Source organism: Anopheles merus, chromosome 3R (assembly GCF_017562075.2).
Source record: "Anopheles merus strain MAF chromosome 3R, AmerM5.1, whole genome shotgun sequence".
NCBI classification, from domain to species: Eukaryota; Metazoa; Arthropoda; class Insecta; order Diptera; family Culicidae; genus Anopheles; species Anopheles merus.
The window spans coordinates 21,878,939-21,902,355 of NC_054084.1; the positions used below are offsets into that span (position 1 = coordinate 21,878,939).

General features: G+C 43.1%; 1 protein-coding gene across 1 annotated transcript in view; it reads right to left on the reverse strand.

The window, feature by feature from the left end:
* Nucleotides 1–13,758: 13,758 nt before the first annotated feature.
* The window catches only part of LOC121597021 (LIM/homeobox protein Lhx9-like), a 33,771-nt gene continuing 24,112 nt past the window's right edge, over nt 13,759–23,417 (reverse strand). The window contains exons 6-7 of the mRNA XM_041922481.1: nt 15,173–15,411; nt 13,759–13,996 (exon numbers count right to left, since the gene is read on the reverse strand). Coding sequence (XP_041778415.1) covers nt 13,766–13,996; nt 15,173–15,411 — 470 coding nt within the window. The 3' untranslated portion in view covers nt 13,759–13,765. The remainder of the gene's footprint in view (nt 13,997–15,172; nt 15,412–23,417) is intronic.

The following is a 23,417-nucleotide window of genomic DNA, read 5'->3' on the forward strand; positions in this document are numbered from 1 at the left end:
GTGTGTGTGTGCAGCAAAATGGGCAACAGGCGACCAGAATCGATACGTCACCTCGAAACGGCGCCTTGCGGGGCTGTACAGTGTACAGCCGTCCATTCTTCAAGCCTTCGGTTGGCGAAAGCGCCCGAATGGATAAAACAATTTACACGTATTCGAGTGGTAATATCAATATATTATTGCTAAAACACCTCACACCCACCCACGGCCACGGGGCTTCGGATGGAAGCTACAGGGAGGATCGAGGGGACGAGAAGGTAAAATAAATAATAAAATCGAAATGAAACGTTTCGTTTTGCTGTGGATCGTGGTTTTCTTCCAAATCGATTCGTATCCTATTGGAAGTGAAGTTTTTTTTTATTATTATTATTTTGTAATACTTACGCTCGAAGGCACGCTCGAACTTTCAATATTTGCGCAACGCGAGATTGCTCTGAGCGTTCTCCAATCTGTCCGATGGATTATTTATCCGATTTCAATTTTGCGCTCATAACCTGAGAGTGCTGCGAGCGTGACCGATCTCTGGTTTGGCCGAAGTGCCATGGGAAGTTGATTACGTTTCTTTGCATGAAACGTAAAATAATGGAAACAGTATTTAAAATATTTTACATTGTATACTATTACAAAAGTAATAGAATTTATAAGTATACATTCATTAAACATGATAAGCAATTAATATTAAAAAAATATAATTTTATAACATAGAAAAATAACAGGTAATTTTAAAAGTTGATAAATATGATGAGTTTGATTAACATCATGCAACTACAAAAGAATTCAAGAATAATGAAAAAGAAAGAAGATAATTCGTGACTTCAACAATGAATGAATCAAATACATGAAATTTAAAATAAACTGAAAACATGAAAAAAAAACATAAAAAATATACAAGATAGTTCTGATTAATATAAAATCAGGTATAATATGCCAAACATTAAAATATATGAGATGTTAATCTAAACAAGAGACAGGTCCTGATCGCGAACAATCTGGCACAATGTTTATCAATTAATCGAAATTTGGGAACCAGTTAATGAAAAGATAAAAAACAATATTTAAAACTTATAAATGGATCATGCATCTGAATACTGTCAAGATAGTAATTTAAAATATGGAAAATAAAATAAAATTCAAAATAAACTAATAACTAATTAAATCATGAAAAAGTTCAAAGCAAACAAAATATGACAAAAAAAAGCACAAGGCAAGAACAAGGTTTGAATTTATAAGATGAATAAAAAAACATGGAAAGTGGAAAATAGGAGAAAAAGAATATAAAAATGCTTTTTTATATTGAAACAAAGAAAAGGTTCAAAATAAGAAAAATATAATGGAACTTCAAAAGCAAATGACAAGAACAAAAATCAAATTAATAAGGTGAAATTATAAATGAAAAAAAGAAATAAAATATATTAACTATATTAACAATGTAAAAAAGAAGAACAAAACAGCTATAAGCATAAAACAAGAGTAACAAAACGTTGTTTGGAGAAAATATTCTTCTTAGTACTTTGAGTACATGATGACGATCAAAATCGCTTTTATTCTGCAAACTTTATGTGATCTTTCCATCGAATTGCACCTACTCTAGGGGTTTCGTTTGCCCACAACAGAGCCCCCAGAGAGTGCGGAGCTGCATCATCATAAAGCGGGCAAAGCATCACCCCATCGTGGCACTTCATTCACACGTTTGATGCACTCCCCCGGGAACCCGCAGCCCACGATGCCCGTGGTTGGTTTGTGAATGAACCAAAACCAATGCGCCAAACGGTTAAAAAACGGGCAAAATTTACGACGAGCGACGAGTGCGCGCACCCGGTGCAAAGCGATGAGAATTCGATCCAGCGACGGTCGACCCGCCGGGTGGTAGCGCCTCAACAGGCAAAACGGGCAATCATAAATTTCCCGTTCCCCTTTCCCCGGTTAAATAAGATTACCCTGCTTAGCCCAGCGTATGCAAATGTGCACTTGGGAAAATTCATTTCCCAGCTCGGAACGGCCGAGCGAGGCCTTACACCTGACAGGGAATTGGTGTTTTCACAGTTCGCAACTGTGCTGGGACAAATTTATGAGCTGCGGCCGATAAATAACACCTCAATTTTCAATAAACGCTAGCAGGCAACAAATTGTGCACTGATGTATGTTGGGCAAACATTGGCAGGGCCTGCTCCGTGAGTTGTGTCTTGTCGGGTAAGTTATGCAGCGGGGAGATGGCCTTGGTAATAGGCACTTGAGCATGAGCGTAGCAACCATTGACATGTGATGAGCTGGTAGAGTTTATTTGTGTAGCCAGTTAACCTTTTGCGACCAGTGTGTGTTTGACCAGGACGAGGAAGATAAGTTGTTTGTGGGAAAGAACCAAAAACGTGGCCAGGCGGATGTACTAATCCCCCCGCTACCGCTCGACGACGACGGTGACGACGAAGAGAAGCGTTCCGTTCTAACGCCCTCCCCACACAGCTTGTTGCAGCGTCATGGTGCTGTTTCATTGTCTTAATTTGTAGAATTACGCCTTCACCCGGTTGGACCCGGTTCTCTGCAGCCTGCCAAGGAAAAGGGCGGACAGCCCAGTAGCCACGGAAGACGTTTGGACACCGTCGAAAATTATCGGCTCGGCGGGTATGAGTTTTATTCTGCGCTGCCACGATCAGCACGATTTGGGAGTTTTTTTACGACTAGTAATTCTGATCGAAGCAGGCTACTGGTTGCTACCGAAAAAAAAAGAACGCCACCAACCAACCAACCAAAGTCTTTCAAAGTCTATAATTTTCTCATTGTGTAATTTCACTTTCCCTCCACAGTTTCTTCCCTTTTTGTGTGTGTATTTGCACCTCCGTTATCCCCTTGCTCTGTTCAAACGTTGAACATGGCGCAGGGTGGGGAGCGAATTAATTGAATAATCGACATAATAACGATGTGAAACAATGATTGGTTCGTGCTGGTGGACGCCACCGTCCAATCGATCGTGTTTCGCCCCGCGTTCGTCACGGTGAGTCAGCAACGCACACCGAACAGCAAAGGACCAACGCAACGCACAGATCCGGCAATGGCATTGGAATTGGGCATGGACTGTGGATGAAAAGGAAATGCCTGGTGCGTCTTGTCTATGCGGTGGCAGTGCGGCATATGACGCGCAACTCTCTTGACAGGGTCAGGTCGGTGTCGGACAGCGGGACGGCACCTTGGTAAGACCGGAAGCGCGTCGATAATCGCCTAGCGCCGTGTGCTAGATAAATACTTCCTCAAGAGTGTTAATGATAGGGCAGGTAGGCCGCACGACTTCCTCGCGGCCAGTCAATCGGTCAATCATTGGCAGTTTAGGGTTTGTTGGGTTCGTCCAAGCCCAAAAAAAAGGACCAATTCCCACCGACCGGGACATGGTCATATCGAGGGCCTTTTTCCCAGCCCTAATTAGGATCGCTTTTGCGCGCGGGAATGACGATCACCGGAATATCGCGATGGAATATTTGTGACACAGAGCTTTGTGAGCGAAATTTCATGGAACTGGCCCCGCGGTTAGAGCGTTGGTGGTACGATTTGTTTCGCTGCTTTGCTTTTTGTGTTTGCTTTTGGCAGAAAACATTCAAACCTTTCTTCTCAGGATCGGGGCCTACCCCATGGATGCCGGGACACAAGTCCGTGAGATAGGAATGTCGGCCGGCTGCTGCCGTCGGGCGTTTTCGGGCGAACTATTTTCGGTAGCATCTTTAGGCGCAAGATAAGCATCTACGGAAATGATGTATGGCTTGGTTCCTGGTTTAGAACCGTCGCTCTTTTTTTGTTGTCGTTGTTTTCACCGTGTGTCGCTACGCTAGCGGACCGGGGCAAAGGGAAGCGATATAAATTAAGAAATCGATTTCTACCTGCCCGGGGAAAGGTGGCCACCTTCCCACCCGGCAGCGATCCTGGGCGGCGTTGCTGTTTCACCGATGATGTACGGCCCTCATCCGTGGGGTGAAACAGAAGCGCTCGCCGTGTCGCACCGACAGTCACACAGACCGATGGCGTGAGAGAAGGATGTTGCCTCTCAACTCGCGGGCGTTCGGGTTAATCGAGGTTGAAAGATAACGTCCTGTTTTAGAGGGCTTTTTTTGTTGGGACTTTGGGGGAAAAATTCCGTTCCTTCATTTTCGGAAGCTGGTGCTACTGCTGCTGCTGCTGCTGCAAGCTTAAGGGTGCCGTTTAACCGGTTGTACTATTGAGTTGTTGGTTGGTTCGGCTTTTAGTGAGGGCAAACGACTACAACGACCACGATGACAACGTTGCTTGTTCCTGTCCTAGGTCTAGGATTTATGCTTGCCCGGGCGGGTGGTTCTATTTGGTGTTGATAGATTTATGGGTGCTATTGGAACGCAAACAAACAGGCGTGTTTTTGTCTTTTTTTACTTCTATTCGTAATGTGTATTGTGTGTGTGTTCTGGTTCTGTGGTAAAGGATAAAACGGGCAGCGTTGAGTCACGTAGGAAACACAGGAATCGTTTAGGTAATAGGTTTTAAATGATGTTATAATTTATTACGAATCATTAGAAATGTTTGGCAAAATGAATACATAATAGAGTACAGTTGTGATCTGATAGCTGAAAGACAAACCAAAAATGCATATTTGTTTAAAATCATTTAATAATTTAACCTTTTCCCAGTTTTGTTGATATTTTATCTAACATAAATTCTTAAATACAAACATGACAAGATTTGTATTGGTTATATTTCAATTAGACCGTTGTATCCAATTTTAATAAACTGTTATGGTAATGTAACCGATATGATTGACAAACTAAGCTGTAACTTTACTTTGATGATTGGCAATCATTCTAGTTGCTGATATAAGCTTGGAATTTTTTAACAAGATCATACAAAAGATGCGTGAAATTTGGACAAACTTCAGCAAACGCTGGTTTTATGTTGATGATAGTAAATGTTAGTTTTTACGTTCTGAATAATAATAAAAAAAATATAAAAATGATAGAATAAATAACAAGCCAAAATAATAAAAAAGAAAAAAATAACACTAACAGAACAAAACAAAAAAGGAAATTTGATATTGCAACTATAAATAATAAAAATAAATAATAATAAAAATAAAATGGTTCAAAGAATGATTCAAAATGCATATTATTTTTGCATTTTCTTAAATAAATGTATCTGTATATTATAAAATGCTGTGCAAAAGAAGAAGAAGAAGAAGATATCATAAAAAGATCACGGATACTTTTTCTTCTTCTTTTGGCTCAACAACCGTTGTCAGTCTAGGCCTGCCTTGCACCCACCAGTGAAGTAGAATTGGCTTTCAGTGACTTATTGGTTACCCATTGCAGGATAGTCAGTCCTACGTATGGGGGAACGGTCTATTCGGGGCTTGAACCCATGACGAGCATGTTGTTAAGTCGTACAAGTTGACGACTGTACCACCAGACCGGCACAAATACTAAATATGGAAAAAAGACGCAAACATAAAAAAATCATACGCTCCGCTTTTTAACTACAAAGCCCAGTCTCAAGCTAAAGTTTGTTGGAATTGGACAAAAAAGGCATAGCAGGGAAACCGAAAAAAAATCCTCATAATTTAAAATATTGTTTGATTGCCATTTTCAGAACTGCTGGCCCAAAAAAAATAGAGTGGACTTATCAATTATAATAGCTGGCTGATAGCTGAAAACAACATACTTTCTTTATTGGTATGACTACAAACAAATATTGGGAAAAGCTAGCGACAGTTTCATTATTTAAGGTCAATTTTAGACTAATTCAGCGGCTTTGAAGTCGATACATCAACACTTTGTCTTCCAAGGGACAGTCAAAAAGCAAAAAAAAAAAAAAAAATAGGCATACGATGATCTGATGTAATTTAAAAAGGGATAAATCTGAAAAAGTTGCAATTGGGCCAAGATTTCAGAACCTTATTTCTGTGTAGTTCACAGTATGTAAAACATTCGGATAAAACTATCTAATTGACTATCTAATCGGACTATACGAAGCGTTTTGCTACTTTGTTACTGTATCCATTTCTTTTCAAACCGTGATGCCCTTAAACAAACTACTCCAGCTTGAACGTTTTAGAATCGATTCTGCATCCAATTATCGTGCAACGCTCGTGGTTTCTTTGATTTGTTTTCCAAAACTCGATCAAATGATTTTCCAAAAGCCGATCGCCTACTTCCTACCACCACGCGATCCGTGCAAACCATGCAAACCATCTCAATACCGCATAAGGCTAGAAACGATCACCGTGCATGCCAATGGCGCGCTTCCGGCATCGATCGGGCGGTACCAAAATAAGCCAATGCTATCCCTTTGAAATCGTCGTGATCAAAGCGGTGCCGGAGCCGGAGTGAAAATCGCTGCCCGAAAACTACCCACCAACTACCCCGTGCTCGGTAGGTCTCGGTGATTTATGAAAGTTTGGGGAAGGAAAAGTGCGGGTTATTAATTTTGCTGTGTCGCCATGCCGGGAGAGAAAAATGTCTTCCCCGGCCCACGCCCGAAAAGGAAGTAATCAAATTTGTTAAATTTTAAATACTTTCAAACTTACAACTTAATGTGCCCTTCGGTGCGGGCCCATGGACTCTGGCGTGCACACGTGAGTGTGCGTGAATGCGTGAGTGCTTGTGCGTGCGCGTTGCCGCCGTAAATGGAACGCAACCGGGAACGGTCCCGGAGTTCGCTGCTGGTATGCCGTATGCCAACGTTAAGACCGGTGTCTGAGATTTTCTGTTTTCCTCCATGTTTCTCTGGATGAAAATCCTTACAGTTGGGTTGCTTATTTGGAGCTGGTTTTTATTATAAGAGGAAACAAAACAAAAAAAACAAACCATTCAATCCCAATACCAAACACGACGGAACCTTCGGTCGTTCCCGGAATGCCTTAATTGCGTCAAATCAGGTCGCCATAATTTGTCATAATTTTGAGCTTCCGTTCCGGGCAAACAGCGGCGGGCGGTGTTGTTGCTGAAGGATGATATCCTTCCGATTAGGGACCGAACGTTTCGGGCGTGCTGTTAGCGACCGCTTTCCGACAGCCCAAAACGATCATCCAGCAGGGAGCGATCATTCCGGAGTGCGATCTGCATTTTTTGGTCAGTCCGAGGAGCGGCGAAGGTTTTTAGAATGCAGTTGACCGAACAGGAAGATTTGTTCTAAAGTTGTAGTGTTGTTATTTTACGTTTTGTTTTTTCACCTTCACCGGTGTTGATCGGCCATTCCCTTTTCTTTCCGCTCCCACCGCACTGATCGACGGGGCTAGATTTTGGGGTGAAAAAATTTACGTGAAATTGAATTATTCGGTATTTCGCTAATTGGTCTGGTTTCGCTTTGTTCGGTAGTGATATTTTGGGACCGATTGACCGATGCATGTTCGTTCGCGGCGGCTGCGCTGATAATCCCGCGCCGTGCCGGGCGTAGGGTTGACCGAAAAGTTGTGGACTACTGTTTGTTTAAGCGACCAAAAATAAATGCTTTTGTGCGTTTTACGAACACAAAATGGTATGTTAAGCTTTTTAAAATTGAAAAGATCATAACTTGAGTGGAATAGAACCTCCATTTTGGTGATGGTTTCTTCCATTTTTATTTACTCCCTTGCATAAAGCTTGGTTTTGTTTCTGTTGCCTTATATAAAAGCTAACTTTCGGGGATGCATTTTTTGAGCAATTATGTAAATAGTGGAATGCTTTAGAACAAAAGGAAAGAACACAAATAAGTAAAGGATACACAAGTAAAATGGGAATGAAGGAATCGCAAAAACATACACACAAACAAAAAACAAAAAAACACATACTAAAACAAAGACAAAGAACATGTAACAAATCAACCGCTTAAAACAAAACAAACGCATTTCTGGTGGCAGAAGAAGAAAAGGTGAAAAAAAAAACAAAAAAAGTAACATAAACGATTTAACAAAAGAAGAACAGAGAAAAGCAACAGAAAACAGATAATAGTGAGCAAAAAAAAAAAAAACAAAAAAACACAGAGCAGTTTGGTGAAGAATAGCATGAAATAAATAAAGCAAAAAACAGGCCACAGCATCACGAACGAACGCTCCAAATCTCCACCCGAAATCCGTGTGTAATCTTCATTTGTTTCGCCTGCACACTCGCCTGTGTGTGTTTGTGTTTTTTTTTGTGTATGTTCACTTCTTGCACATTTTCTACTCCCAGTGGTTCTGCTACAGTGTTCTGCGCAAGTTTTCGCTAGCGATTGTGCAAACGCTTCGTAAGCTTTATCGTTTCTGTAGCTCTTTTTTGCTTGTTTTTCTCTTTCTTTTTTTCCTTTTTGCTTTTAGTTCGTTTCCCAGTTTGCAATGGTGGCGTAGGTGGCGTGAATATTAACTATAAAAAAACAACCCTCACAGGACGTGATCGTCGGAAAGGAGTTAACAAAAAAGCAGCTACAACACGATTCGTTGACTTAGTTCTCCCGTTTTCAAAGGGGCGACTCTGGGCGACACATTTTCTTCCCAAACAACGCCAACATTCTGCCAAACCTCCGGGGCGTTAGCGAAACGGAAGCGCTCTCCCTGTCCTTTTTGGCGGCTGACCTCGATGCGCACCATAATTCTGCTCTATTGTTTTCTCGGCGGGTCCGAGTTGTGTCATCCGCGTCCCCTTCCCCCATAACCATCTCGCCCGTTCGGCACGATCGCGGATCGTGGCTCACGTAAATCCGCTCTCGCTCACACATCGATCCGATCGATCCGATCCGTTCCCGGGCCCAGCCTACCGGGAATTGGAGCGGTGCAGAGCAAAAAGTATTCCTTAATTGGATGCAAATTCCATATTGAATTTTTACCACGGCGTTCGGCGACCACCGCCAGCTTGCGGCAGGGCTATGCGATGCTGTTTTGGCTTCTTTTTTTGTGAGGGGGGGATGCTGGGAAAAAGGATATTAGGTCGCTGCTACCACATGATGGTGTTCGATTTATGTACCCCGATAACGGTAACAGTGGTTGCGCAGTGTGCAGTGTTGTTGTGCATCGGATGTACGTGTGTGTGTTGCGTGGGAAATGGGGTAGGGGAAAGGCTGGAAATATTTGTAAAAACACAACTCTGCACCTTGGCATTATCGTGTTGGGGGTATCGTTTTTACCAGGAAAGTGCATCCTTGTCGTATGTTTGCGCTGTAAAATCCCAGACAGAAATTGAAAAACGTCATCGAAAAAAAAAAAGAAATAAACAAAAAAATGGAGTCCAGCAGCTTCTTTGGAGAGTTTTGTTGATTTGTGGTTTTATTACTCGCTACAATGTACAATCTACAACTGGCTCGATGCGTTGGATTAGCAATTTGTTTACTTGTTTTTTTTTTTGTTGGAAACAAGATGCACAAAACTCCTTCCTGCTATCAAGCCCCTAAGAAACTACTTTTGATTTCAGTTACCCTTGTTTTGCTCGCTACTTGCCTTTTGCTAAAGGGGGAGGTTTGCTCTTACTTTAAATACAGGTGCTACAATCACATCAATATGCATCATTAAACGACTAAGCACAATACCTGATTGACACTACTTAATCCGCTAGCTTGATTCCCTTTTTTGAACGACACTTTCTCTATCTACAGCTACGCCAATGCGTAATTTAATGGTTTGTGGTTTTTTTGGTTTGGTTCGAGCTCGATCATCCTCATTTCCTCGGCGTGCATTACGGTACCGGATCGCTTCTCGCTATCGCCTTAACTCTCGTACAAGCCATCAAACATCACGTCCACAGTAATCCCCCCTCCATCATTCATTCCTCAGTTGCACAGACTCCTTATGTAGCGACGAGAAGAGTAATTATGCTCCACCGTGCTGTAATGAGAGCCCTCCCAAGGCTCTGGCTCATCCCCACACAGGGATTCCACGCGACGTAGCAGCGCGCGCGTGTCAGCCGTACGTGCGATTAACGGTGACGCATGTCCGCAACCGATCCACGGTGACTTCGGGCGATCGAGTCCGAAGAATCCGGCTACGCCTGGACGCCGGAATTAAACGATCGTACCTACACCCCCCCTCACGTTAGCGCGTTCCGATATGTTTCCAACATAAAGTAAGCCATTTTATCGGGTTTGGCTGGGGCTAGGGGTTTGGTAAAACTATTCCACGGCATACATGGTTTGAAGCAAACAGGTCGGGCATACGGCATACATTTTAAAGACTTGTTTGTTTTGTCCAGCAAGTTCTTCCAGCAGCCGGAAGGGTAACACAGCAAGCTTGTGCTTGAGCAGAGTGTGCTGCTGGTGGTGAATTTCCATTAACAAGGCATAATTTGCGCATTTTATTCGAAAAATGTTAATGCAATGGAGTGCATCCTCGCCTCGTGTGTTGACACCGTGCCAAACTGCGGTGGGCGCGAGGGAGCGAAGAATTTACATGAAATTATAGGTGCTTTAATGTGTCTTTCTTTTTCTTCTGTTTCAGTTCAGAGTGCGATTTGATACGATGCAAGAGGGTAAATATGCAATCAGCAATAATTGTGATCGTTATGGAATATTATTACATTCATCATGTTGTGCTGGTGATGAATGAATGGTCTGTTTAGGAACGGATAAGCTATCTTAGGAATCTGAAATGTCCAATCAATGTTTGAGTTATTCGCAAAGAACGAATCAATTTGCGTAATTGCGCTCTTTCATCGCTTGTATCACCAAAGGGTCTCTAAAGACTCTATTAAGCTGATCTCAGGAGCGGATTGCAGACAACCCTCTTTGTGCAATCGTGTTGTCAGACTATTAATTTCCCCTTCCTACACGTTTAGGTGGCTTCTAATCGTGTCCTAAGCTTGCTTAAACGAACATTAATCATACTATCACCGTTCGCCTCGTGAACCGCAGATGAAGAAAGGTAGGATCGTGCAAGAAAGAAAAAAAACGGCTGCAATTTCTGCTGCACCTGTCAACCGACGATTGGCCTTCGTGTAGCTCCATCTACCAGAAAACGGCATTCACCCGTTGCCACTTCACATTGCCACTGTCGTCGTGATTTTGCATCTCAATCTCAAAACCGCTGCGACAGCATTATTCACACTTTGTCTGTACGTGTGCCGGAGCGGGGTTCAAAAGTAGCTCTCCTCCTCTCGCTGCCTCCGTCTCTGCTCCAAAATCTGTTCACTCTGTTTCCGATAATTGGTCTTTAATTGGATAATAAGATTTGAATCGGCACAGCCGCACGGGTCAGCCGTGTGCGAAACGATCATGTCCGCACAACGCGAGTGGCGGGCGGCCGTTTTTTGTTTTTGAGACCTGGCTGCGATCGGGCCTGACCTGATCGAACCAGGACCGGTGAGGCGTAATGAATATCATTAATACACTTTTCAAATCCCACCAGGAGCCAGGGAGCAGGCTCGTCAGCCAAACGTCGGGTTGGCCGGGACGGGTGTAACCCGCGCAAGCCCTTGTAGCAGTTCATTAAAGCTACAAGCGGAAAAGCCGTCTCCCGCTGGGTGGTGGCGATGCAAAATAATTAACTCCCCCCCCTCTCCTCTCCTGCGCGAATGCACTTCCCGGCTGCACAGCAAACGACATGGAGCAAACGCGGTAGAAGTTGGAGCTGCTGTTGCTGCTGTTTACCCTCAACTGTACGAACTTATTGTAATTGGTGTGGACCTTTTGCGCGATGAGCGCCATCGTTGTTACCGTTACCGGTAACCGCTCGTGGAAGCAAACATCCAAAGCGACAAAGCGCTACCTACTTGAATATTGTTGTCTACACGAAATAGGGCAATTGTTTGTGTGTATGTGTGTGCGTTGTTTTCGTTTACTTTTGTACATGGGTAAATTAATTTGTACCACTAATTTGTACACCGAGCTCCAACTGCGCGCGCGCGCGCTTAGAGGTGCGATCGTTCCCATTTGTCACCCCATATTGTAAGCAAAAACGATTCATTAAGCTTGGTTGGTACTTCGAATTGAATTTCCAACATTTTCACTTGATGGAACCGGGGTCAAAACACGTGTTTTGTGATGCGCAAATGGGGCGCGGAGAGGCAATTGGGCAAAAAAGGCAGTGCAGACTTGATCATTACGCTGTCTCATTGGAAGGTTCGTCGCTTGCGCTTGCATTGATGTCTACTGTTCGTTGCGCTAATAGACGCGCGGATGACAGTGTCGGTAATGGGGCAGTAAAAGTAAATTGATAAAGCGCCAAAAACACTTGTTTGTTGTTGTTGTATTTTTCTTTTTTTTTTTTCAATTACATCGCATCGAATGATGGTTTGACCCTTTGGGTACGGTACACCCTGCTCCAATTAACATAACATCCATCGCGCTTCCTGTTTGCTTTACCATCACAGCGCGAACCTTCTTCACCAGGACAGACGCGCTTGTGTATGTGCACTTGCGCGGTAGCAAAAGAATGAAACAACATTGTGTACACGTGTTTGTGTGAAACCTACATGCTCCCGAAAAACCTACCATTAAATCAATTACGATGGTAAATTCTTGCGCAGTGCCAAAGGGTTTACACAGAAGGAGCAAACACATAAAAACACTCCATTCTGTTGTGGCGCAAACAACAGAGAGGGAGGGAGCATGTTTTTGTTTCCATACAGCGAAACCGTTGTGTTTGCCACGTTGTACTGCCACTGGTGCAACACTTTCGCCACTAATCGTTTGTTGGTTTATCGTATTAATTAATTGCCAGCTTGACCCACGTGGGACGCAAAAGGGTTGGGGTAACTATCGGGATGATTATAAGGTCGGCTTAAATGGTGCTGTGGTGGGGGGGAGTAGAAAACACATATTTTACACTGCAAGCCGCCACCAGTTAGCTGAGTGCTGGCAGGAACGGAAGCGACCCAGAACGCGTTTAGTTCTAGCCGAAGCGGAGCGGTAGAATCAACAGAAGCGAGAAAAACCAATTTTCGCTCGCCCCGCTTTCCATCAGGTAGGGGAAAGTTTGCTTTTCATTATAAAATAGCCGGGTGAAAATCGGATGATGGTGATGGCTGTACGGCACGCTCCCAGCTCCCAGGCAGCCGCTTGGGTGGCAAATTGGCCGATGCATCGTTTGCAATGTGAGCTGCAATTTTTGCAGCCTGCCCTCCACCGGCGCTCGTATCACGTAGTTATGCACATTATACTTTGTCTACGAGCCTGCTGGTGTGAACCGAACGATAATGGTGATGATGGCGCTGATGAGTTTGCTGATACCGTCGCTCGATTCAGGGCTACCAATTAGCCGACGACAGTAAGCCACTTTGTTGACGCGTGCGGGCACAAAATTGCTACTCACGGGGACGGCCCATTTGGGTTAACGAGGTGACAAAACGATATGGCTTCCGACGGTAAGAGAGAATGGGAGAAAGAAAGAGAGAGAGAGAGCGATCCGGCCCTCTGTAAGCTTGTGAAGAGTGGATGAGCTTCGAGATCGCTACGGCACGCTGTTATTCTACATAACACTTCTTCACCTAATTACAACTCGTACCCCCATTTTCGTCGGCCCTTACGCTTCGTCCAGCATCGATGCGCAGCTAGCACCGTCCAGGCAGCCACCCACCGACGTCCAGCCAATGTTGGATGCGTCCGCCTCGAGAGCCATTTCGTCTAGCAGCGGCGCACTATCGTCATCGAGCAGTGCCGCCATCGACTGTCCCGGGTGTCCGCCAAGATCAGCTTCACCAGCACCGTCGGTTCGGTGGTTGGCGTACGGTTGCTGCAGCTGAAAGTGTCCCGGCTGCTCGTGCGTACTTTCGTCAGCGACCGGTCCAGTCGTACTGCCGCCACCGTTGCCACCGTCACCCGCCGGCGACTGATTGCGCGACAGCTTTATCACATTCGAGAGGATCATGTTCTTGATCATCAGATTGTGTCAGTACAGCTCGGCGAACGTCATGTTGTGCATCTCCTCGAGGACCTGCGTCGAGGACAGGTCGCCCATGCTGCCCGGATCGTTCGGCCCGTTGGCACTGTGGTGATGGTGGTGTAGCGTGACCGCACCGATCGTCGGCAGTCCGCCGAGCGTTTGGCCCGGGTTGCCCATGCCCACGTCCTGGCGCATCACGTTCCGGCGCCATTTGGCGCGAGCATTTTGAAACCAGACCTGGGAAGGGGAGAATAGGATAAATAAAAGATTAGAAAATTAGATAGAGGTATATAATTGTATCTATTGTTTGTACGTATTTTTTTATGCTTTTTATGAGTTTATCTAGAGTTTATTTTCCATTGACATCTACTATTAGACTAACGTACTATCCTTAAGGCTCCTTCTTAGTACACATTCATACTTTATATATAAGTAGAATATATAATAAAAAGCTTGAAACAGATAAATTAATCTCAATAAAATTTCATTGAAGAGCTTTAATTCATTGTACACCACATTTAAAGCGTTTAAATAGGATGTATAAATTCAAGCTTTTCGCTATCACTAAGATAACATTGTTTAATGCTCTCTATGTTGTTTCATTATGGATGGATTGAGCAGTTTAGTTTATAACTGGCCGTTGTAAAGTATAAATACAGTCGTTAACGCGGAATGTTGGCTCGAAGGCATCAGTTTTTATAGTGTGCGGACATTTTTAACTGAAACGCATTTATTTTTGTCTGTAAGTCATCAATTTTTGACTTTTGTAGGAACCATGGTAATTTTACAAGGTTTTTTTTGCAGATGTTTGGCTATTGTTATTTCACATCACACATAAACATTTTATAAGTTTTTTTTACAAGGAAATAATGAAATTTAATATATGTCAAACCGATTGTTTACGCTAGAAAAAAATAAACGACTTTTTCACTACATTGAAACTTCCAAAATGATTGTAATTTAATAATAATTTTAATTCCATCAATTAAATCATTATTATATTAACTGCAATTCCATAATTTTGGAACACACAGTTTGATATATTAGGTTAAATTTTGCAAACAAAATGATTGACTCACAATCAAAATTGATACCTTAAAGACAAAAATTGTGACACGCTGTCAGACATTGGTGCCTTGGAGACCATAATAGGAGAGTTGGAGCCAAAATATAACGGCAAACGCCAGAAAATTGAAGAAGCATTATTTGTCATATTAGTACAAATAAAATGCTATAATAACAAATAAATATTTATTTCAAAATTTGTACTATCAAACAGGAGTAATATAAATTATATTTTTTGAATGGAGCATCTTACAGAAAAATACTTATTTAAACCTGATTTTGGATTAATCAGAATATGTTTTAAAAAATGCCTACAATTAATGCACACTTTTTGCGAAACGAACTTACCTGCAGCACCCGCTTCGACAGGCCGGTCTTCTGCGCCAGCTGCTTCAGGTCCTTCGCGTCCGGGTTCTGATTGATGGCAAAGTACGACTTCATCGTGCGCAGCTGATGGTGCTTGAACGAGGTGCGCATACGCTTGGTGCGACAGTTGGGCGTGAGCGCACCGCCCGACCCGGGCGACTGGCTACCGTCGTACGTGGACAGATCCAAACTGTTCACGCTCAGCTCCTTGTGCAGCAGATCTGTTGAGGCAGGGGCATACAATGCAGGGGGTTAGTTTACTTGTGTTGTGCTTGAAATTATGATCACGTCGGAGTCACGTCGATGTGCGGAGCTGGAGTTGGTTTGCGTTCAACGTACCCGTTCGCAGTACACAACGGCAACGTAAATTTCACTTGTGCGACTAATTTTCCACCACCACCATCACCACCAGTGGGTTTCCACAACTTCCTACCGACTGCTTGTCAAACAAACAGCCCCATCAGTTACCCTTTCTCGTGTGCCGATTTGCATTGGGAGCAATGCAACCAGGCGACGGGAACAAAACGATTTATTTCCCTTCCCTCTCGGCTGCACCAAAGCTTTTCCAGTGTTTGAGCATGTGTTTAACATATTTTCCAACAACCAAACACGAAGTGAAGTGGTGGCGAGCATCAATGAAGAGGAGGTTTTTTTTTAGCGGCTCCCAACCCGGCATGCCGCTAAATAATTGCTGATTTGTGCGGAAAATGCAAAAATTTACGGCTGCATTGACAGACCGACGCGGCAGTTTTGTTTATTGGACAGACTTTGTAGCATGCCCAGCCCGGGTGGGTGGGATTTGTCGAAGCGCAAACAACATCCTCCCCTGCCATTGCACCCTTGTTCCACACTCTTACTTTCTCACTCTCTTTCTCTCTCTCTCTCTAAAACCCGTGGAATGGGTTTTGTGTTATTTGCTATTTTGTTTTAATTGTTGGCCCGCTTTTGCTGCACTTTGCCCGGGTGCAGATACTTCTGACGAGAGCCAACACACCCACCCTCATTGGGCATGGGTCTATTGTTTTATGGGGTAAGGTAAACATAGGCTGCCGACAGCCACACCGGTTGCATTGTTGCAAACTGGAGCACTCGGCAGTTGAAGTTGTGAAACGGTGTTTTTGTGCACCGTGATGCATATGCAAAAGTTACGTTCCTCTTGGCAAGAGGTTTTGTTTATTATTTGTTTTTCTTTCGCCCATTTGTTCAATATTCCCAGAAAAAAAAGATAGAGAAAAATCTCGACGCAAAGAAACGTTCAGTTGGCCTGTGTATGCCGGTGGGCGGCAAAGCTGCACCTCGTAGATTTGCATTGATTGGCTGCAGCGGCATGTTTATGCACCTTCCTATCCTGCTGCCTGTCTGCCAGCTAGTCCGGTGATTGGGGTTTTATGCTGCCGTGGTCATATTTAACGAAAATTAGCGTTGTTATGCCTACACCAGCTCGCACGGCCGGTAGAGGGGGAAAAACCCCTGCTCCGATCCGATTGCATCTCAGAATTAGAGGGCTCACAGAGGCGCATTCGGGTAGGCCGTTTAGTTAGTGCTAGGGTAGGAAAGCTATTCTTGGAACTGCAAACGAAGATGATCGGTTTTTCTCGGCAGACTTGCAGTTGGGCCCTGGGTTTTTTCTTCTGTTTGCTTCTTTGCACAACAACTCGTCGCTGTCTCGAGGGGGGGGGGGGGGGACGTTTGGCTTTTTGTTGTTCTGCCCTCAGTGTTTATCGTTTACCTTTAGGTTCGAAGTGATTAGGCACTTTTCATGTAATTCGTTCTTTTTTTTCTTTTCTATCTCCTTCTCCCTTTCTCTCTCCATCTTTGTCTGAATTCTCAACATAAACCAGTAGCATGCAAATAATGCATCGCAGCAAAAAAGGGAGGGGCACCTTGGAGCTTTGGCTTATTACTGCACCATGGTGGTACGGGTCGAATATTTAAAGGAAAAAAAAACAGACTAAGAAGCTAAAATAATGCCTTCGACATGCGAGTGTGCAAATGAAAATAATGACGTGTGTACCACCCTAGTTAGATAGTGTTGGTATCTTAAAAAAAAAAAACAACACCCTTAAGCCCGTTCCGACTGGCGCTCGTTAATAATGCGAAAAGGGTGTCGATTTTATGACGATGGGAGCATTTCTTTGGGTGCTCGTCTCGTGTAGGCAGATTGGTTAGCTTGCATGGATTTGCTTATATTCATGAGTAGCTTTTAATTGTGGTGATCTTTACATATTGATGGGCATGAGAATGACTTCACATATGACTTGATTAAGTCGTTTCCGCGTTATAATTTTATCATTATTTGTGTGTTGAAGCTGTCTGAAAACATCGCTCTTATAGATTGTTTCATAGATCACAGACCAAAGATCTGATGAAATATAGGAATTTTTTTTATAAAGTTCTATACGAGCTAACGAAATTCTCTTTAAAAAAGACTTATACATTTAAACATTAAAGACTTACTTTAATGATCAGAAGATTTGTAAAAAAATCGAAAAACAAATGCATTTTAAGCTAACATGCTCAACTGCCATGCTAAGCGCCTTAAGGTATGCAATAGTATATCAATATATGATTTTTAACCAACTTTAAAAGCAACACCAAAATAAAATCCTTGACAATTGGATACTGAAGTAATTGGAGTAAGGATAAATGGGGATCCTTGGTCTAATAAGCACTAAGAAGAAGATAATGCTATGATGGAGTATATTTTGGGAAGTTATTACAAATTTTACTTCATTATTTAAAAAAATCATCAAAATCATCAAAAATCAAAAATCATCATCAAAAAATCAAAAATCATAAAACTACAACTAAATTGATAGAAGAACTTACTTCTTCAATATCTATCTAGGTTTGAAGTTCCAATAACAGATCAAAGAATGGTTCTTTTAAACCACAAAATTCGTCATATTCTTCAATTCGAATCCGAAACATACTCTAAATATGCTCTTCACATTCAACGCTCGTCTGCATCGGACCATTGAAACCTTTCGAAGCTATCGGGCCTGTCTGATGGAAAGATGCAAGATCGGTACCGGTACCTCATATATTTATTTATTTCCTTTTAATGAAGTTGTACCCCTTAGCGGCTACCGAACCGCCGGGCCGAGCCATAATTTTAGCACGATCTCCCCATTTACCTTGATGATGATGATTTCACGACCCGAAAGCACCGGGCAAGATCGTGTCTCCGGCCGCCCACCCATCGTAGGATGAGACGACACCCCTGTTCCCCCCACCGACCGACCAAAAACACGCCAGCCACCTTTTCTCCATTCAACGGTTCCATTATGAGAATTGGCCAGTCTTCCCGCCAGTCTTCTCCAGCTATTTTCCAAACTATTCCAGCCAACTTCCGCGGCCCCAACACGTTGCTACCTTCCAGGAAAGCTGTCGGGGTCGTTTGCTACCGTTTCGCTTGATTTTTTGCCATTATACTTTGCGCGATATTCCCTGCCCTGCTGCAGTGAGAGCGAGGGTCGCGGTGATGTTGTTTTTTTTTTCGTTTATGCTACGCTCTCCCAAAGCGATATTCTTATGAGGCCCTTCGGTTCATTTTTTGTGCCGCTGCGGAACCCAACCACAGGCTCAGCAAGAGGCGCCTATCGGTGCTTTGATATATGGTGTCGAAATTGTGCATTGTGCTACCCAACGTCGTCCATTCGTCGTGCAGCCCCATGTTTCGGGTTCGTTCGCTTCGCTCTTGCGTAACGAAAGTGCATCCCGAGGAAGCGAGAGAAAGAGAGAGAGAGAGAATCCCGTCGTTTGCCACCGCCGTCACCCCAGCAGCTAATTATGGCAGCGAATGAAGACGCGATACACAAATCATTAGCATAATGGGGCCAGGCCTATGAGTGATTTATTTTAATTTAATGATGAGAGCACACCGCACACCCAGATTGTTTCTGCACACTCTGGTGTATCGTCTTTCGTTTCGGCAAACAAAAAACATGCCGAGCAGGGGGATGCTTTCTTCCCCTGGCTAATGTCCCCGGAGCATAACTGCTCTATACGGTTTCCCTTTGTGCCGTGGCGTGTAGTGGGATCGTGCAAAGTTCTGGACCCCCTGATAGTTGCTCCCAAAAGGTGGTGGGCACGCGAACAAACGCCACTCAGACGGTGCAAGGCTAAGAAAGCTTGCGCTCGCGTTAGCCAATTGCTAACGAAGGCACCGCGACCAAAACATCCCGCAGGCTCGAGAATAATTTCGGGAAGCTTTCTGGGGGGATAAGGGCAGCGCCCTGAGGGGCTCTAGGGTGGTTCATGACCCTGGAGGATACTTATAATTGGGCCATTTGCTACTGATACGACCGTGTCGAAGTCGTTTGGGGCGGCATGGGGAAGTGGCGTGATGTGGGCAAGCTGATATTAAATCAATTACTCCGCACGAGTATCGGTACGATCGGTTGTGGTATGCGATCATGGAGGTAAGCAAAACCCTCCGACCTAATTAGCCATGCAGATGAAATTCATTGTTTAAGGTGTTTTTATTAGTTTTTAATGGGCTGCTTTGCATTATCAGCTGGCTCAGTATGTGGATTGCATGTTGAGAAAGAATTCATTTACTTCTCCTCAATTTGGACAGGTGTTAATCAAAAGAGAGTGCCAAAAAAGGTTCGATAATTAAGTGTTGGTTGGGAAATAACTGTTGCAAGCTGTTTACCTTTATGCATGTAATCCAATTATTTTGATTTTCTTTTATCTCTAGGGCGTTGTAAATTTCTAATAGACTTGGCTATCTTTGAATCATTGCTTCATCGATCAAGCTATCGTTTGGGAGGTTCGGGCTATACTAACCAGGTTGGAGGCATATGAATCATTTGGTCACCAAACACATACATCTCTCCTCGCTGTGAATTTAGCACAGCTTATATTAACTGTATGGATTTCAGATTATATTGCAGTCATCCGTCAGACCAACGGTTGATGAGTCTTGCATAACATTGAAAGGCTCAACTGTTCTTAGCACTGCCCTAGGGATCAATGCCTCTAGCCATAAAAACGTGGATAATATAGCATCATTGGATATAGAAAATATTAACAGCGTTAGATTCCATTGCCACGGTATTATAATGGCAGTCCTTAGATCCAAGATGTGTGAATGATGTGTTCCTAGATATATATTCAGTATGTGCAGATTCATATACCTCGTAGAATAATCTTTAAATTCATGATTTAACAACGCGCTCGTTCAGAGTTAATGTATCATGTATCTGGAAAATTAACAAGTTACAGCGAGCTAACCTTTCGAAGGCTGGATTTCATCAGCTGGAGGTTCATCAATCATTTGAGCAATATCAAACGCCTTCTTTTACAACCTAAAATCAGTTGTCAGCTTTAGCCCAACACATTTTTAACTAATTAATCAGAACAAAACATGCCGTTTTGGAGAAACCAAACATGAAATACAATGCGTATCGTCTGGTAAAAGCTCTGGAATCATTAAAAATTGTCACATAGTACATGTACCTTTTGTTTGTCCGTAGTATTGTAGCATTGTGAAAATAAAGCCATATTTGGAGATTTCAGCTCTTGTTGCAATTTACATGAAATATAGGATATACTCAGGATATTGTTTCCAATGTAGTGCTATTTTTAGAAGATTTTCTGTCATCCTGTTTGTCAATGTAGATCCATATTCTATTTTTCTTCATCTTTTTCACAAGTCCTTGCACTAAAACTACTTGGGCGATGTCCCAGCTTGGAAGTTAGAAAAAAGGAAGCAAACTGCACGCTCCGCCCAATCGGGTGTAGCGACAGTGTAGCGTGTTACCTTACAACTTAACTTTCCAATCATCCCCAAGGATCGCAAATGGGCAACCTGGCCGGCCACAAATGGTTCTGTTGCCCCGAGGGCCTGGACTATTCCCCCAGTCTGCCCAGAGCCTGTGATTGCCCGGAAACCAGATCGCCTCGAGCTGTATGTTTGGTGCACGATATTACAACCTAACCACACCACAAACGGTTGTTACTGTCCCTCTGTTCCCCTCGAGCAAGGGAAACACTCCGTCTAGGGTAAGGTGGCTAAGATACAACAAAGCTTAGAGGAAGGAACGCAACTGTGTGCTTTTGTGATGGCGTCCGTACGTTTTTTTTGTATAATTGCTTCATACAACATCCACGTCACTGCATGAACAACATCCGGTGTTTACCTGGGTGGTTTTGGCTTTAGAGTCTTCGGATGGAGTCGACACATTCGAACGTGAGCGTCTTCGACAGTCGCAATGCAGCGAACCATCTTTGGCACAGTAGTTCCATCGCGGTGGGCTCCGGATATGAGCTCCGGGGATTGACACGTGATTGAAATGCCAAAGCAAATGGCAAACCTGGCCGGGCAATAAACCGTGCGTTGATTGCCTCCCAGGAGGATTGGCGCCACCTCGGTTTGGAGTTTGCCGTCGGGCCCGGTTCGTGGGTAGTTTCCCTGATTCGCGGGTGGCTATTGCGAAGCAATTCCAGCGGGACAGCTTATGGTGCCGCGTCGTTCCCGTTAAAGTGAACCGGCGGCCACCTTGAAGCTTGGCTCCCAGGTGAATCTGGAGTGCTCGGAAAAAAGGGAGGTTAGGAATCGACCCTCCGTATGGTTGGTTACTTTATAGCAGTGATTCATCGCTGTGTGGAACCAAAAATTACAGTGGGAAAAACCTTTCAAATCGTGTGCGTCATCCGTTCGCGATAGCGTTGTGGAGTTTGCTGTTGGGATCCCTAAAGGCTGATATGTAAGAGCAGTTCTAAGAAATGTTGAAAGTGTACATCTTTCACTTTCATGAATCACTAGAAGATCTCCGTTGTTCGCTTCCAATGATCAAATGCAGTCTCCTTAGCTCACACATATCCTTTTCTTTGTTTCAAATTCTAGGTGATATTCAAGAAGAATTAATAGACATCTAAGACTTAGAGTATCCTGTAATAGAACAGATGATATCTGCAGAACGTTTCAAGATTCTGGTAGGCTTCGTAATTCTTGGCTATATTTATCATCATCTTGATAGTGTGACTGACTTGTTGATTTATTCGAAATTATTCTAATTTAAAACTTCGAGGCGTTTAAAGTTTTTGGTACATAATATCAAAATTAAGATAATGTGGGGAACATGGTTTAAACCTGTCCTTCCGATAATGTCATGTCATTGAGAGAAAATTCTATTATGAGCCCTACCAGTTACCGATCATGAGTGTTAATCTCGTGTGATCCGTGCCCAGACATATTTGTATATTTATTAATAAATCGAAAAACCTCATAAACCCACTCGATATATGCAGAATTATGATCATTCTGCTATGGGTTAATGTATCTATTAAAAATAACTAAAACCCTAACCAGCTTAAGAAAAGATTATAAGTGAAAAATACCAAACAAGATAGTACGTACTGTTGATCTTTGTTTAGTATAGTGGTTTTAAGATATAATTTCTCTTCAAATTTCTTCATTTAATTTCTCTTCATTTCTCTTCTTCTCTTGAGTACATTATTACTATTATTGTGTCAGCTATGTTAAGCATAGCAATATAAAAAAATATGTATAGCTGCTATTTCTTAGATTGTTATATCCTTAATGTCATGAGCAGTTTCCTCAAATTAAAGTTATTGAAGATCATTTGACCTAGAAGTGATTTTTTTCTGAGATCCTGGGCAAACTTCTTTACTGTACAGGTTTTCGCCGTCTTTAGGATATTTTGTTTGAAGTGCTTCTGTTATTGTCATTTTCAATTAGAGTTTAGCCATTATAATATTATTTGGACACATAAACTGCCTAATGTGTTCATATGTTCTATGACAAACACTAAATAGTGGTGTGTGAGGGGCCAAAAGACACTACAAATCATATGTCAGATCAACAAAAAGTTACAACTTAAAGGATGCTTGTGCTTCTACAAAAAGAGCTCCTTTTATGAGTTATATTACGCACTTTTGCAATCGGGCCAGATGTGTGACTCTCACGTGGTGAAAATCAACCAGGATCACACCAGTACTGGTGCCAGAAATTCGCAACGAATCAGATGAAATCTCGGTCACTCTTCTCATGCTTTATCACGCACACATTATCTTCCCAAAAGTCACGTAAGTGTTGTGGCCTCTTGATACAGGCACTTTGGCGAGGCAGATTACGCTAAAGGCAACAACCACAAGCACGAGCGTGGAACAACAACAAAAGACGACAAAAAACAACCCTTCTTCCATAAACAGTGAACCTCTCGAGCGCTTGTGCTCACATCGCCAGCATTTTACG